The 17,920-nt window shown below is 40.0% G+C and overlaps 2 protein-coding genes across 2 annotated transcripts in view; one reads left to right on the top strand and one right to left on the bottom strand.

Moving 5' to 3' along the window:
- Positions 1-14,475, bottom strand: part of aven (apoptosis, caspase activation inhibitor) — a 37,016-nt gene extending 22,541 nt beyond the window's left edge. Inside the window, exons 1-2 of the mRNA XM_058057872.2 lie at positions 14,209-14,475; positions 12,926-13,094 (exon numbers count right to left, since the gene is read on the bottom strand). Of these exons, the coding sequence (XP_057913855.2) occupies positions 12,926-13,094; positions 14,209-14,394 (355 nt within the window). The 5' untranslated portion in view covers positions 14,395-14,475. The remainder of the gene's footprint in view (positions 1-12,925; positions 13,095-14,208) is intronic.
- chrm5b (cholinergic receptor, muscarinic 5b) lies at positions 1,249-16,742 on the top strand. Its single transcript, XM_058057866.2, has 2 exons — positions 1,249-2,021; positions 14,673-16,742. Exon 2 carries the CDS (start codon positions 14,725-14,727, stop codon positions 16,246-16,248), a length of 1,524 nt encoding a protein of 507 aa, XP_057913849.1. The 5' UTR covers positions 1,249-2,021; positions 14,673-14,724; the 3' UTR covers positions 16,249-16,742.
- The last annotated feature ends 1,178 nt before the right edge of the window (positions 16,743-17,920 follow it).

Raw genomic sequence — 17,920 nt, 5'->3', positions numbered from 1 at the left:
ATATTTATGAAATCATGTAAAATGCTAGTATGCTAATTTTTAGTATGCTAGCATAAGAGACTTAGCGTAACACCTAATAAAATAGTATGACAGTGGTAAGTGTTCAGTTTTCTACCCATGTAAGCGGATAAAACTGCTACTATGATAATATTACCATGCTAGCAATACTAACATTAACATGCTAACACCCAGCATGGTAGCGGTATTTGTAAACATGTCTACCCATGAAAATAGAAAAAAAATGCTAGTATGCTAACACCTAACATGATAGCGTAATGTACCGGGAAGGCTAAATGGTGCTGTTATATCCACAAATGCCAAAAATGGTACGCTCTTGAAATTATAAAAAATCCTTTAAAAAATTCTGTATCCAGATGGATCAAACGCAAAATTTTAACCAGTTCTTCTATATTCCATTTCCGACAATTTCTGAAACTTTCATCCAAATCCATTGCAAAGTTATTTTGAAAACAGAGAAAGAAAGAAGCTTTAATAAAAGCAAACAATTAATTGACTGTATGTTTATGCGAATATAAGGAGAGTATTTCACCTTTCTTGTTGTAAATGTTCTTCTCATGATTATGACTTTATTCACATAATATTGTGACTTTATTCTCTTATGTAGCATTTTTTTTACTGCAACTTAATTTTTATGCTATTAAAAGTCTGTTTTTTGTCATAAAATTATGCACACTATATTCCCATGAAATTATTAATTCTTGTTAGAATACTACTTTTTTCTCTAATATTTAGACTTTACTCATGGAAAATTGGTGCTGATTTTTCCATTTTGTCAAATAAAAACACCCCTGCTTTACTCAGTGGCAGATTATTCTTTTATTATTATTGCCCATTCCAAAAATGCGCAAACCGCCATTTTTTTAGCTGGTGAAAACAAATCTAAATGAATATTTCTTACTGCATTAAACTGGTTTAGACTGCCTCACTATAATACATGATGTCAAAATGCCTCCCGGGGGGGGGGGGGGGGGGTGTATGTAAGAATCAGATTGTGTTCCTGAAATTATACTTTGCCAGGCAATTTTAATCAATCAATAACCAGTCTCCATTTTGTCTGCTTTTAGTGAATAAGTCGGTTAAGCACATTCGAGGGGACAAGTATTTCTCTCTGTGTAGATCAGTCTGTGCTAGTGATGTTAAAAGCGCACAGTTATCCCTTGGTGAGAAGACGCCTACATAGACTCCTCCCTCATCTGCATCACCGTACTCGTTCTACTCTACTCCACCACCTCGTCACCTTTTCCTCTCTCCTCTTCTATGTTACTTCCATGGTACAGAATGAGGCTTTGCTTGCAACAGTGGAGAATCAGCGTTGTTGGTGAGAACAACAGTTGACCCAGCAAACCTCCAAAGCGTAAAAGCAGCCTCGCAAGTGCCAAAAAAGTCAGAGTAGCAGCCTTAAGGATCGATGGTGAAGTTTGCTCAGGTTTCAGCGGGTGAGTGAAACAAGATTTTCTAAGTTTCCATCATCTTCTCTAAAAGACACTGAGCCGATTTAATATTTTTTGGATCTGATCAGCACCGACAATGAGAGGAGCAGTTCACCGTTGAATTGTAAAACAAAAAGGTTTGAACAGTACCGACGTGGCCCCTAGGCTGCAGAAAAACAGCTGTTGCATCTTGTGCCTGGACCGCTCAGCACGTTGCAGCACAATGACATTAATGCTCCTTAGCAACTGATGAGGACGTGCAACGTCGGGATGACCAACCTGTATTTGACAAGTGTGTTTTTCACCTTGTTGGAGAGACGAGCGAGGAAGTCAGCGAGAGGGAGCAGCGGAGGGCGGCCAAAGAGCCAGCGAGAGAAGGTGTGAAGCGACCGCTCAGAGAGGGAATCAAAGCGGTACAGTGGGAAAGGCATAAAAGCCGCAGGGAGTCGGAAACTCTGCCAGACTGAAGGAGTGAAGAAGAAAAAAAAAAAAGAGTCGACAGTATCAAAGAACTGGCCAAACGCCCGTTTACTGCAGCAGGATTGTCTTTTGCCGACAAAGCCACAACTGGTGAGTATTGTATTCTGTTTGAAGTAGATATGAAGTAGAAAATTTAAACATATACCCATTTTCCATTTGGTAAAATTATATTTTGCATTCATACAAAAATAGTCATTGTTACATGAGTACAGCCGGAGTTAAACGATTAAAATAAGATAAGTATTGAGCAGTCAAACTTGTATTGTATATTTACTACAGTTGTTTTACATTAGATGCTTTTTTTTTAAATAAAACACTGATATTACTGATTAGTAACATTGGATGTGTTTAAACGGGTACAAGAATATGTGTAGCAATGTCGTGTGTATCTCTTTTGGAGTGGGAGGTATGAGGAGTGAGACGATTAAATTTTAAGTATCATTAAAAAAGATGGGGGCGACCACATGCCTGGAATGCTAGTACTTCTACATTTGTGGGTGTGAAGAAGTTTTAAAAAGAAATTGGAACTTTTAAGAAATAAGTGACTCAAGAGATTCTTAGAATAGAAGACTAGAATGTACGGTTGTTATGAACATATTTACACTTCATTTTTAAATGCTGATAAATAGCTATTTTGCATGGTTGGTATTTTGGTTTTGGTTTTTATGTATAAAAAAGGTGTAGTTTAGGTCAGGTATGCTTTGAAAATATATTAAATACACTGTCTCACAATGTATGTAATTATATATAATATACACAAGACAAAATTTTAGCCTTACTTTAAGAAAAATATTAAAACTCTACAACAACAATATATGGCAATCTACAAATATAATTTCTACTACGTTAAACTCTTACGCATTCTGTGTCTTTGCTAGCGCCCCCGCCTGCACCCACTGAGACAAAGAGACTGTATGATTGACAAAAGGGCTCACGCTGTTCATGCCGTTGTTCTATGGAACAAACGCGCCGAGGTGCTGAAACCGACACCAATGCACAAATGTGCAACCAATGACCAAGTGAACGGTCTTCCTGCCTGCTTGGAGGCGGAGACAACAATTTTTATCATCCCAGGCCTCATGCTCACAAGACATTTCCAGGGCTTTACAATAACGATGTACCGATGGCCCGGGGCAAGTTAAAACAAAATTGGGGCAAGTAAATCCAATCAGTGATATTCCCGTCAGGCAAGTGCACTTTGGCATGCCGTACTGGCAAGAGTTTTTTTTTTTTTTTAAGCGGTTCTTGTTGGGTGTTGCTAAAACACGGACTGCGTAATTCCGGTGGTAATTTGCAAACCAATCCTTGCAAATCTTGAAATTGACCAATCAGAATTGTTTATTTAGACCGCAGTCACCTTAAGGATTCCCCGTGGGCAAGTCATTTTTGTTTTTAATGTAGAGCCCTGATTTCCTTTAGTTAATGATAATGAGGTTTGCGCATTTGGAAGTGAGCTATGAAAAAGTTTTAGATGGCTCTGCACCCTTGAATTTACTGAGTTTTTTCTAACACCGAATTCTACCGACGTCAATGAAATCCGGACTTCCTTATATGGGCATTGGACCTACGTCTCCGGAAGTCCTCGTGGAGTGGATGTATTTAGGGGAGTACCGGAGTAAATGAAACAGACCATTTGGGTAGGAAGCAGGAAATCCATGGAAACACTGCAGAAAGAGGTGCGGAATCTGGAAGATCTAGAAAGCTTCCTGTGCTATCGGATCGCCAAAAATGTGTATAATAGGTCCCCTTTAAATACATAAATTATACCTTTTTTCATTCATTCATTTTCTGCCGCTTTTTCCTCACGAGGGTCGCGGGGGTGCTGGAGCCTATCCCAGCTGTCTTTGGGCGAGAGGTGGGGTACACCCTGGACTGGCTACTCATTTTCATTCATTTTCTACCGCTTATCCTCACAAGGGTCGTGGGGGTGCTAGAGCCTATCCCATCTGTCTGTCTGGTACAACCTGGACTGGTGGCCAGCCAATCACAGGGCACATATAGACAAACAACCATTCACACTCACATTCATATCTATGGACAATTTGGAGTCGCCAATTAACCTAGCATGTTTTTGGAATGTGGGAGGAAACTGGAGTAACCGGAGAAAACCCACGCATGCACGGGGAGAACATGCAAACTCCACACAGAGATGGCCGAGGGTGGAATTGAACCCTGGTCTCCTAGCTGTGAGGTCTGCGCGCTAACCACTCGACCGCCGTGCCACCGATAAATTATACCTGTATATCAAAAATGTATTAAATGACATTTCCAATATAGTTAAAGGTAGGTAGAGGAAGGATCGGTAGGAAGTGATGACCACGTGTAGACTGTTCCGTAGGATGGTAACTGTCAAGTGTCTATGATCAAAGCTGCTGTTTTTAGCCTCACGCCTTCTTCCACCAGCTTCACCATCATCAGCAGTAAAAAAAACAGGAACACTGAAGTGCCTGGAATGCTTTCTTTCCTATATGTGCTCTGACAGGGCAGTACACGGCCGTCCCATCAAGTATCCATAACAACGGAACATAAAAATTAAAGCGTGATTGCAGCCATTCATCACAGTTAGGAAAAGGTATCTCTTTAGGTGAATCTGTGATGCGTTAATGCAATTTCCTTTTGTTTCATTATGATTGAACCTTGATAGGTGCCCATTAGAGGCCTGGCTAAACCACGGCTGCGGGGGAGGACGATTGATCCCTGTGCTAATGTGTACAGATAGATGACCGCATTAGGATGTAAATAACTAGCCCGGTCAATCCACCCTGTCATATAGACATGACACACAGCAACAGCAAGGGGATGGCATCATGTGTGCTTTCCCCATGGCAACAGCACTATTAACCCCCAACAATGATAAGGACTGAGAACTGACAAAGTAAAAAAAAAAAAAAAAAAAAAAAAAACATCTCTGGGTTACAAAACAGTCGACCTCAATTAACTCACAGATAATGACTCGTTTTAATTTAACAACCGCAGTTCTGGACTGCAAAGGGTTATTCGGGTCAGTCACGGGTGCTGCATAATAGTCCAAAAAAAAAGTCAACAACTGTTGATGTAAATCATCTTCAGAAAACTCTCCATGTCCCAAAAATACTGCCTATTTTCTACATTTTTACACATAGACCATCTGCAGATCTGTGACGCTCGGAATTAAACATTATATATTGATGCCCAAATAATTAAATACATACAACTCTTAAAAAGGAAGGGAATGTGGCAGCATATTAATTTAGGTTTCAAACAGTGGAACACTGCAATATGGCGTTATGTAAAGGTAAGTTATATAACTGCCTTGAACATTTTAGGATTAGTGTATGGACTGCAGTGTTTTCACAGTGCAAAGTGAAGTCCTATACAATTGAACGTTGTGTCCAGAATGTTCTAGTGGCAACCATACTGCATCCTGCAATGATAAGTGTTGGGACAGTACATTCTCTCCCTTATTAAATAAAGTCATCAGCTTTTTATTAATGGATTTTATGATGTAAACCATCGCTCCTTATCGTTTACCCACCAAACCCTACACATTCCATGAGTTACTCTCATAAAATTCCCAGCTGCTTAGTCGCTTTTTAAACGTGTCATATAAGCTGCTAATTAGTGTGAATTCTGTGTGAATCTTACTCGGCTAAAGTTTGACTTGTCCAATGTCGACATGTGCTCACTGAAGTCTGTAAAAAGTTTATTTGGGGACCGGGGAGTTGAGCTGGGAGTTGCCGTATTGCTAACAAGAGTCAAGTTGAACTTGTCAGTTCTTATTAATGAGGAAACTGACTTAGATTAAGTGACTGGGGATTAAAGCAGCAGAAACATACAGTAGCTATAAGTGTTGGAACTGAGGCCCTAGTAAGAAAAGACCAAATTTTGGAATTACTTTGGAACCTTGGTTAGCGTCTATAATCCCTTCCAGAACTGCCGACTCTAACCAAAATATATAGTAACAAAATAAATGTGCCCCTTAAGAAATATTACAAAAAATTCCACAGACAAATTGTGCTGTCAACATTATTTGGAGACAATTTTGCTTGAGACAATTTTGTCATGATTATATACAATTACAATATGAGTACAATATAAAATATTTATAATATAAAAAAACAAACAAAATACATTATTTAAAAAAATGAAAACAAAATGTCTTTTTGCAAAAACTGAAATTACATAAAAATCACAATAATTTTTTTCTGATGTTGCAAAAAATTAAGAACCCAGAAATACTGTACACTTCCTTAATTGACTTTGAGTAACTTTGTGTGTACAATACGCTGTTCACGTTTAATGAGGTGTAACGTTTCAAAGTACATGTTTTGAATTCAGCAAAATTTTTCAACAAGCACGACTTTAGTGAAAGCTAAATATAAACCAATAAATGTTCATTTATTACTTTAAGTGTCAGTCATATGAATTTTGAATTGAATTCTGTATGGCGTTGCGGCGTTGTTATTTAGCAACAAACTACAGTCACCTGCTCTTGAAATCATAGACGGGCAATGAAGATGTACCTGTTTCCATGTTTTGGCACGGCTGTTAACAAGGACATTTTCTGATAAAAATACATGAACAACACAGTTGGACTCGAGATAAGATGCACGCCATATTGTATGCTAACCGGAAAATGTATCCAAAGTTTTGGTGTAAATATTCAAAGTTGTTTCTCGTAGTTAGACTCAATCACGATAAGTGAATTTCCACAAAGTAGGTCTCAATATTAATAAATATTATTGCAGTTATGCCTTAGAAAATCTGTTTACTTTCTTCTAAATACGCTTGTTAACATTATTACTGCCTTCTAGACATAAAATAACATCCCTATAGTCACCTTTACACTCATATTACTGAATAGAGTAGATATAATCAGAGAAAATTAGACATATCAGACATAAATAAGATAACAGAATCACACTTTTTTTCCAGGACTGTGTACTTCCTGCGATGGCTATTGTCTCAAAGTATTGGAATGGCAGCTTTAAATGGCTTTACACTCGTATTACTCAATATAGTAGACATCAAAAGAGTGAATAAGCTATATAAAACCCCTGATAAATGAAAGCATTAAAATTGCCTGGACTGTTCCGAAATTCAATAACATTGGAGGTAGGACGTATCCAGGAACTGTGTGTCGACCTTTGAGCTTCTATTGAATTAGAAGACCTCCAGGGTTTGAATGGCACTGATTAGACAAAGTGTGTTTTTCTGTGGCACACGATAAAAGTTGTTCACATAAAGCATCAGCCACTCAGGACCATTAGCAACAGTTCTACACAATCCTGTGTCAAAGCACGGTCCTTGAACCTCCTGAAATCTGCTTTTTCAGCAATGGCACATACAACTAGAAATGCTTCGCCTGCAGTTAAGGAAACACACAAAGTGTATCCACTTGATTGAAACAAAATATGCCTATAATCTTGCTCACGCTCACCGCCTCCACCACACTGTAGGTAAAGCTGCGCCTTTGACCGCAGCGTCTTGGGAATTTGTATCTGAAAAGCACTGTGAGATACACGGCAAAGGTTGCAAAACATTGCTCAGGGCCATTTGAAGCCGGAAAAAAGATGTGCACGTCAACAAATAAAAGTCGCAAGTGCAAGTCACGGGCTGCACGGTGTGTAGTACGTTGGCCACACAGTCACGAGATCTGGACGACCTGGGTTGAGTGTTAGGTGTGTGTGCGTCGGTTTTCTCCAGGTACTCCAGATTTCCTCTCACATTCCAAAAACATGCATGTTAGGTTAATTGAAGACTCTAAACTGCCCATAGGTATGAATGTGTGTGTGAATGATCGTCTACTGTATACGTGCCCTGCGATTGATTGGCAACCAGTTCGGGGTGTACCCCACCTTGCTCCAGCAGACCCCCACAACCTTTGTGAGGATATGCGGCATAGAAGATGGATGAAGTCACCTTATGACTTGGACTTTATATACCACATGGGTAAAGAAAGAACGAGAACACAGCGGCATTTGGTGAGTTATTTGTGGTCTGTATAGAAAAAGATTTTTGATGCTGGATTCCTGATTTCATGGCTGCCTTAATTGGCGAGAAAAACAATGCCTCCCACATACAATTAAGTATCCTCTGGAGAGCAGCAGCCTCTTGTTGTACGGCATGACTAATCGGACAATGTGGGCAAAATAGCAGAGACAAGAGATACCGAGTCCAACAACTCACACGAGCACCTTTGCCATGTGCGCAAAGGCAGAGATTGACACACCATTCAAACTAGAAGAATAAAAAACATTTTAAAGTTTTTTGTTTTTTTTCGAATATCATCCAAAGCACAAGAAACCAAACAAAAATACCTATGTACATATAAACATACACATGTTCGAAAGGGAGTGGGAAGAAGTCAAGACTTATCTAGTCCCACCCCTCTAACCACCCAGATTCCAACCTCATCCCAACAAAAAAATATATTATTCCTTGTCTACCAGAATAAAACCCCCACATCCAACCACCCTCACCCAGCTTGAGGCACCCAACTACGTGCCAAGAGCAACCAGTTCATTACTAGTCATCCTATCGTACATCGTCCAGTACAAAAGACAAAAAGAATGAAACCACTCCAACTATACAGTCACCACACCAGTCATCACAAGCTAACATGGATATAAAAAAAAACATCAATGTTATGGTATTGTTTCAGTGAGATTAAAAAAATAAATGTGACAGAAAAAAATAAAAATATTCTTTAAAATACCTCAAATTACCGTAATTTCCGGACTATAGAGCGCACCTGATTATAAGCCTCACCCACTACATTTTTAGAGGAAAAGCGATTTTGTACATACACAAGCCGCACCTGTATATAAGCCGCATGTGCCCACATTAAAACATGTAAACATATTTACAAAGAAAGACGGTACACAGAGAAAGTTTTCAAAGTTTTAATAATATAACTTAACAATAATAATAATATAACTTTCTTCACAAACGGTGCCTGTGACGCGGCAGTAAAACGGTAGCAACATGGTTTCCAGCGTCTCACCATCGATTCGTTTATGCCAAGTTTACGTGCAGCAGCGCTGTTTCTTTAATCGGACAGCTCGATTGCCTTTAGCTTGAAAGCTGCGTCATATGCCTTTCATTTTGCATTTTCCATAATGAGGGTATGTTCACGCTAATTTAATTTATGCACAACACAAGAAGTTGCAGTCTTCTTCGACGCATATATTCCACCGGTCTTAACCTTACCTTTTCTACTCGAGAGCCCCTGGCGGCCATAAATTGGCGGCATCACTGAATAAGCCGCAGGGTTGAAAGTTTGGGAAAAAAAGTAGCGGCTTATAGTCCGGAATTTACGGTAAATAATCACACTTGAGTCTTACTACTTACCCTATTGTCAAGTTCCATCATCACTGACTAGGGGTGTCACAAAATCTTGCAAGATTAAAATAAGACAATATTTATCATTCAGTCTTGTGGGCACTAGGCCTGGGACGATAATTAATTAAATCACACAATAAATGAAAATCAATTTGATAATTTAACAGGCCATGTGCGGCACGGCGGACTAGTGGTTAGTGCGCAGACCTCACAGCTAGGAGACCAGGGTTCAATTCCACCCTCTGCCATCTCTGTGTGGAGTTTGCATGTTCTCCCCGTGCATGTGTGGGTTTTCTCTGGGTACTCCGGTTTCCAAAAACACATTCCCACATTCCAAAAACATGCTAGGTTAATTGGCCACTCCAAATTGTCCATAGGTATGAATGTGAGTGTGAATGGTTGTTTGTCTATATGTGATTGGCTGGCGACCAGTCCAGGGTGTACCCCGCCTCTCGCCCGAAGACAGCTGGGATAGGCTCCAGCAACCCCCGCGACCCTCGTGAGGAAAAGCGGTAGAAAATGAATGAATGAATGTGCATGTTTTTCTCATCTCCCACCTTCAAAAGGGCATGAAGAGGGTTCACTTTGTGCATTGGTTTCAACACCTTGGCATGTTTGTTCCACAACGGCATGAATGGAGTGAGCCCTTTTGTCAGTATTGCAGTGTTTGTTACAGTGGGTGGAGGCGGAACCGGTACCAAAAGAGTGTAAAACAGTAGAAATTATACAAGTGCATTATAATATATTGTCCTTTTTTTTTTTTTTAGATAAAGTTAAAATCTTGCCTCACCTTGTTCTCGCAGGCCCAAAGTCTCGCCTCTACGACCGACTACACGCTTGGTCACATACAAGACTTATGTACAGTGGGACTTCAGTTTTCATATGCCCCGGTTTTGGCAAGATTAAAAAAATGAGTATGTTGGTTTTTGGAGTGTGCTTAACAAGCTTGTCGGGTGCCCAAACACAGCATCAACGCAATAGTGACTCCGTCTGGATAATGGTTCTTTCAGAGTTAGGACAGTATAGACAGATTATGTCTTGGGAATCTTTTCATTATCTTTATTGTGTGTGTGATTAATTTATGCATAGAACGCACACAGGACAATGAACACTTCCTCCTCTCAAGCACTGTGTCATGCACTGATGAGATGTTAAAGCACACATTTATGAAAAATTAACTTAATCCATTGTGGAACCAAATATAGAAAAGGTGGCACTGTAAGAAGCCGGCCCACCAATATTAAGCCATGGGTTATAGGTCTTAGTTTATAGGGTAGCTTGTGTTTTATTGGTAATAGAATATAGTTCATGTTTATATGTTTTGGTGTATCCCATCCTTAATACATCGTCTAACTCTTGTTTAGCTCCCCAACAGCTGGGCTTAGATGACACAGAAAACAACTTTGGACACAAATAGTCATTCATATGAGAGGCAACTTGCCCTGAAAATCAAATTGAGGTTTTAGGTCATCAAACTCTTCACGTCATTGGACAGCACAAATGGGGTTACAGATTATAAATGAATTTAATAAAGCCTAAGGTACTCTTTGGAAGTCAAAAGTGCCCCCCCCACCCAAAAAAAAAAACACAACTTACTTGGACTGTACCATAATTTATCAACATTAGGCAAGCGATGTCTAAAATGTAATATATTTGTATGTAATATATTTACTATTATTGTTATTTAAATCTATTTTTCAAAATTACTCTTTTAATTGTAATGTGTTACGCTGCTTTTTAGAGACTTTCACAAAAACAACTGCCAAATACTGATTTGCATACGACATTTAACTAACACACCGGTGCCAAAAGTAGTAAAATCATAATTTAAATCGCTGTTTTGGTATTCTTTTATTTAAGTCAGCAGCCTAAAAAAGACATGCTTTGCAATGGCCTACTTCAGGCTTGGTTGTTCTACAGACATGGAAACCCCCCCTCAACTACTTTTTGTAATTCAGGAATTCGAATTATCCAAATAATCATTGCAACCCTACAATAGTTCTGAAGTAAAGGAGATGTCTCAACCCTCCTCGAAGTGTGACATAACATGACAAAGGCCGCAAATGCTGTGATTGGTTGGCTTGTGCTACATTATTTCCTGTATGTAAACTCCCCGTCTCTGTCTTTAATTGGCACTGTTTGCTTGCAACGTAGGGCGACAATAATAGTCAACAAGTGCCATGGTCGGTCACTCCGTTGACTCTAGGGCAGGGGTCTCAAACACGCGGCCCGCGGGCCAAATGTGACCTGCAGGACACTAGTTTGAGGCCCCCGCCTTGATATGAAAGTTTAATGTTAGTGCGGCCCGCACAAGTTCATATGGATGCTGTATGGTATCATGTACCCAGAAAAAATTATTACGTTTGATTAATGTTCATGTTAAAGGTTAAATAACTGTTAATAGTTATCCTCCCTATCCGCGTGGAAGTGGTAAGTTTTTGGCTATTTAAGTTTAAAGGAAATAACTTGAAGGCTACCGTTTAGGTCGCTAGCTCTCTAGTTTGCGAGTTAGCATGTGTCTCAAGACCCTGCAGTTGCGCAATATGTTGTAAATAAAAAAAGTATAAATGTGACTATAGTCGTGTTTTGTCATGTCTACAGGGCTCTAATAATGCTTTGTTCATTTTAATCTGAAAAAAATAATTTGTCTACCCACCAACTATATGTGATTTCTTAAGTTTTTATTATTTGCCGTTTTATTATTATTATTATATTTATTTATTACTGATTGATTTTCTTTATTCTTGATTTGTTTATTTATTTTTCATCTTATTTTGTGTAGAAAAATAAAAATTAAGATATTTGAGAACAGTGGAATGTTTTATCAGAGCTTTTCTTGTAGAAAATTAGAACCAAAGCGACATTTTTTAATTTTTTTTGTTTTTAATAAATGCATTTTTTGTTTGTTTTTTTTTTGGAAAACTTGATGCGGCCCAGTCTCACCCAGACCCGAGCTCCAGTGGCGCCAAAAGTAAATTGAGTTTGAGACCCCTGCTCTAGGGAAACAGCAGCCCTAGTGTTCCACCTGAGAACTGCACGTGATGCACTAACTAGATACAGAAATATTAACGATTAAGATGCCATTGAGGGGATTGGGGTAGTGACTACGCTGGAGCGTAATCCAGGCTTTGTCCTCCCTTAAATCACAACCTAACTCAATATTGCTCAGAAATAATGAGTGCAGACCTACTAACAAGATGGAAATAAGACCACCATAGATTTATTTTTTTGATGTGAAATTACAAGAACAAGAAAGGAACCAAGCGACGACAGAAGAAAAAAAGTGTCGAGACTTGAGACAGAAATGAACAAACAAAAATAAGTACAATGCAGACATCTGACAGCAGTGCCCATACAAGGCAATTAAAAGGGTCCCTTAAGACAACAGACATTTCCTTTGCACTAATTGGGATACTAAGACAAGCTCGGACCGGTGCAGTCAGACTGGGTGGAATATTTGACACAGAGGGAATTTCCATGTATTTATTCTGGAAAGAATATTACTAAAAAGTACATGTGCAAGTGAAAAGTCTTTTCATCAAGTGCCGTGTCCTGAGTACTGAACTGTATTTTGCCAATTAGTGGCTTAAATAAAGTAAATTGTAAATTACTAAAATGCTGACATAAGCTGACCTATCTTTGTAAAACAGCTTTTTAAAGACAAACCGTACCTGCAGACGCCAGAAGGACATGGTAGTCGGTGCCTCTTTGAGTGGGCATGTCGTCACCTGCTTCCTGCTTCTCAGAGTCCTCATAACGGTCCCAGTTGGACTCCAGCGTCCTCCTGGAGAAAACTGTCCTGTGATCCTCCTCATGAACATCGTGCTCTTCATCTTGGCTCTGACAGGAAAAAAAATGGGCGCAGTGAGAAACAGTGTGTCACTTCGAAACACATATAGACATGGGGTGCCCTAATATGTTCATGACTGCATGTATTGTTGTGTAAACTAAATACACCACATGCTGGCACTGTTATTGTACCCCAAAGTTTGACTTCAGTTAGTTTGACTTGAAATTTCTCACACAGCTCTATGAACCAACAACTGCAACCATAAGGTGTTTAGTTGAATCACCACCAAATTTGATACGCACCTTTAGGGAATTGACAAGCATTTCTGTGAGAAAAAATGTGAGCAAGATTGTCCGCCATCAAACAAAAACATCTCTACGAAGTCATGGTAAACCAAAGTATGTGTCATGAGCAGAATCAGTGTACTTTATGCGGTGATAGATAGTCAAAAGTATATTTTGTAAAGTCATCATTGTCCCATTGGTGTTGTATAGTTTCCTCGCAAATTAGAAATTTCACAGTCAAGTTTTCTTCACGATCACAAAGTCAACATGTTTACACGAAATATAATAAACGACCACCAGCTTGTAAGAGACCCGCTAAAAGGGGATTTTTGTGATTGCAATCAAGGAGTCCATAGGTTATGTTCCAAAGGGGATTTCTTTGATTGCAATCACAGGGCCCCTATTGTTTTGCTTCTAATTCTGTCATTGTAACAACAGAATTAGCTAACAGAACTGCCAGTAGAAATGAAGTAGAATACTCTAGTGTCATTTTCAAGCCAAACATGGCCCAATGATGCACTTCAGTGCTTTTTTTCAAGTATTTCATCATGATGAAAATTATTATTTTTTCCCTAATCAAACTACATGACCTGAAAGGAAGTGGATAACGCTTGTCACTACGTATTTATCTTACTAGTCTTTTTTGACATGCATAACCTAATACAAAAGCACAAAAGCTGTATCAAGTAACTTGACTACATTAGTAAAGTTTATTTAGTTTAAGTTGGTTTATAGCTGAAGTGTATAAACATAACAACAATGTGTTTCTAATAATTTGTATATACGCCGAATGGGACAGAATGTGTCGTCCTCATTTGTCTTTTTTTTTTAATTGGTGCATTAAAAAATGAATGCCAGTTTGGCAGAGCGCGGGAATTACCGTGTGTCGGAACGCCGTGTCACTTCCGCGTCCACGACCGCGCTGGTGGTCTTTGTTACCCCGGCTTCGGTGTTGGCCTCCTCTGCCTCGTCCTCTACGTTCACTGCCGAAATTATCACCGTCGTTTCCACCATGGCCTCCTCTTTTCCAGCTGCCTCCTCTGCCTCTACTCGTCCTACCTTCCATTACTGTTCACTTGTCCACAGGGGCAGCTTTATCTGTAACACCAAAAGTTTGGGGCGCAATTGGTGTTACATTTAACCGTGTCCGTCGAAACACGAACCATAAAATATTGTACTTCCGGTTAATTTGTTGCCACTCATAAATAGGAAATAAAAACAATACTATGCGAGCAATACATATATATAAAATATATTCGATTTTGATGGCATATGGAATAAAACTGATATTAATAAACACATACATGCAGTTTTTAAAAAATATTGTTTTTCTTCTTCTTACAGGACAATAGACCTGCCTCGTCGTCTGTCAACCTGAACAAAAGGCACACCAATCATGCATATTGATCCCTCAAACGGCACTTTTGACAACACCACGCACATCCCTTCTGCTCCCCATAGCCTTTGGGAGGTCATTACCATAGCAACTGTCTCAGCCATTGTCAGTGTGATAACTATTGTCGGTAACGTTTTGGTCATGGTGTCCTTCAAAGTCAACAGCCAACTGAAGACGGTAAATAACTACTACCTGCTGAGTTTGGCCTTTGCAGACCTCATCATAGGAGTGTTGTCTATGAACTTGTACACCACGTATATTCTGATGGGCTACTGGTCCTTGGGAAGCCTTGCATGTGATCTTTGGCTGGCGGTGGATTATGTAGCCAGCAATGCTTCCGTTATGAACTTACTTGTGATCAGCTTTGACCGATACTTCTCCATCACAAGGCCGCTGACTTACAGAGCTAAGAGGACTCCAAAGAGGGCCGCTATCATGATAGGCCTCGCATGGTTAGTCTCGTTTGTGCTCTGGGCGCCACCCATTCTTTGCTGGAAGTACATCGTAGGAGAAGAGAAGGAATCGATGGACGAATGCCAGATTCAGTTTTTAACAGAACCCGTGATAACATTCGGGACTGCAATTGCTGCTTTCTACATCCCCGTCTCTGTCATGACGATTCTTTACTGCAGGATCTACAAAGAAACCCAAAGACGCACAAAAGATCTGGCAGAGCTGCAAGGACTCGCGACTGATAATGTCCAAGAGGGAACTAAACCGCAGAAAACTATTATTCATTCTTGTTTCAATTTCACCAGAGAGAAGGGAGACAGAAGTCAGGCTTCCTGGTCCTCGTCAAACCAAAGCAATGCCACAAAAACCACCACGAGATCAGATGAAGCGTGGGTTAAAGCCGACCAGATCACGTCCTTCAATAGCTACTCCTCATCTGACGAGGAGGAGCATCACGCTTCCATTGAGACCCCGCAAAGATCTTTGAGAGACAAAAGTCAATCAGATAAGAACGGCCAAGTGGCGGACTACACAGAAGATCAATATTCGTATTCAACGCCTTCAAAAAAGAGCAGTAAAAAATGTATTTCTTATAAGTTCACACCTGCTCCAAAGGCTAAAATAGGCACCCCTGCTCCTGCTTCTCCTCAACTTCCGGAAACCGAGGAGAAAAACGCTTCCCCTTCCTCCTCCACTACCTCCAAACCCATGGACCCGGCCCTGAAGAACCAGATCACAAAGAGGAAGAGAATGGTTCTAGTCAAGGAGAAAAAAGCGGCACAGACCCTCAGCGCCATCCTTCTGGCGTTCATCCTCACGTGGACGCCGTATAACATCATGGTGCTGATCTCCACGTTCTGCGCCAAGTGCATCCCGACGTCGCTGTGGCACTTGGGTTACTGGCTATGCTACGTCAACAGCACCGTCAACCCTATGTGCTACGCTTTGTGCAACAAGACCTTCCAGAAGACCTTCCGCATGCTTCTGCTGTGCCAGTGGCGGAGGAGGAGAGGCGAGGACAAGCTGTACTGGTGTGGACAGAACCCCAACGCTAACAATAAAATTACTTGATGTGTGATGTGAGCCATAGAAAGGGGCTGGAGCCTAGCCCAGCTGATTGGTGGACACCCTAAAACTGGTCGCCAGTCAGTTTCAGGTGATGTTTAATGGGGCATTGAGTGGGAATCAATCCCACACAAGCTATATAAAAGTCATCTATGTGGACCACTACACTATCAGTGGCCCTCATTGGCTGCTTTCGTCTACATGTTGATATTACTGATATTGTTTGTGATCAGCATGAAGTGCTGCATGTGATTTATTTTTTTCTGCAAAATGAAGTTTAAGTTATGGTACTAAACCTTATTAAAATGGTGGCTCGAAGGTGCTACTCCAAGACAGTTGCAGTATTTCCTGGGGTGTTTAACAAACTTCAGAAAGTGTTTGTAAATAATATATTTTAATCATGCTTGGGAATATTGTCATTGTATTCTCAGGGCATTCAATCCATTGCAAATGGACTGTTAAGGTTAAGGTTGTCTTAGAAGATGTTTCTCCTCATCTGAGCAGGCAGCATTAATTCATGCTCTAAGACTAGGTAGGACAGCTCTAGGCTTTTTCCTCACGAGGGTCGCGGGGGTGCTGGAGCCTATCCCAGCTGTCTTCGGGCGAGAGGCAAGGTATACCCTGGGGCACATATAGACAAACAACCATTCACACTCACATTCTTACCTATGGACAATTTGGAGTGGCCAATTAACCTAGCATGTTTTTGGAATGTGGGAGGAAACCGGAGTACCCGGAGAAAACCCACACATGCACGGGGAGAACATGCAAACTCCACACAGAGATGACCGAGGGTGAAATTGAACCCTGGTCTCCTAGCTGTGAGGTCTGCACGCTAACCACTAGACCGCCGTGCCGCCCCCAGTTGGACTAGAGGTGTCCAATTTAGTCCAATTGCTGTGTGTCCCACCTCAGTCATATCCCACCAGGTTCTCAGACGAGAACTGTCCAAACTTGTCTGACTGGTGGTGTCCCACGGAGTCTTTGAGCATGAAGTAGACTAGAGCTGTCCTATTTACTCTGACTGGTTTGTGTCACACATAATCTTTGAGCATAAACTCATGGAACCTGCTCAGATGAGGGGCAAAACAGTCCAGTTGTAACTGATTGAATGTCCTGAGTAATTATTATCATGTTTTAATTTAAAATGCCACACCCACAAATAATGCACCATAATAAAGAATAGAGTGCACTATGTATTAAAAATATATACACTTTGTGTTTTTTGTCAATATTATAGATACAAAAATCTTACTGGCATTGCAAACTTTCTCTTCCCTTTGGTTACACTCCATCTTTTTTTTTTAAACGAAAATAAATATTTTTTACACCTAAAGCTAACCTAATGAAAAATAATGTATAATGTAATGCTTGAATGTAATTATGTGACATTATGTGTATTTGAAAAAAAAAAGAAATAAATCAATTTATTTATTCTGGAGTCATATTAAAATGTGTGGCAAGTTCCTCACATTGTCGTTTACACCTGCACTGTAAATATATATACATAGTATTTATTTCGGTTCATGAGTTTGTACATTTACTTCATGTTTCCTGCTTTTGTGAACTATCGGTGATTGCACTTGACGTTTTGTTCAAAGGGCTAACTGTTGCTTTGTATTACTGTTAGTTTTAATGTGATATTCATTCATATAGTACAGAAAATAAACGGCGATGA

Source organism: Doryrhamphus excisus, linkage group LG19 (genome assembly GCF_037039965.1).
Source record: "Doryrhamphus excisus strain RoL-2023G ecotype Guam linkage group LG19, RoL_Dexc_Guam_v1.1, whole genome shotgun sequence".
In the NCBI taxonomy this organism is placed as follows: Eukaryota; Metazoa; Chordata; class Actinopteri; order Syngnathiformes; family Syngnathidae; genus Doryrhamphus; species Doryrhamphus excisus.
Note: the sequence above shows the minus strand (reverse complement) of the source record. Positions and strands in the feature narration are given on the sequence as shown.

Coding starts and splice junctions, on each gene's coding strand:
- chrm5b (XM_058057866.2), top strand. CDS start 14,725: ATGCATATTGATCCCTCAAACGGCACTTTTGACAACACCACGCACATC.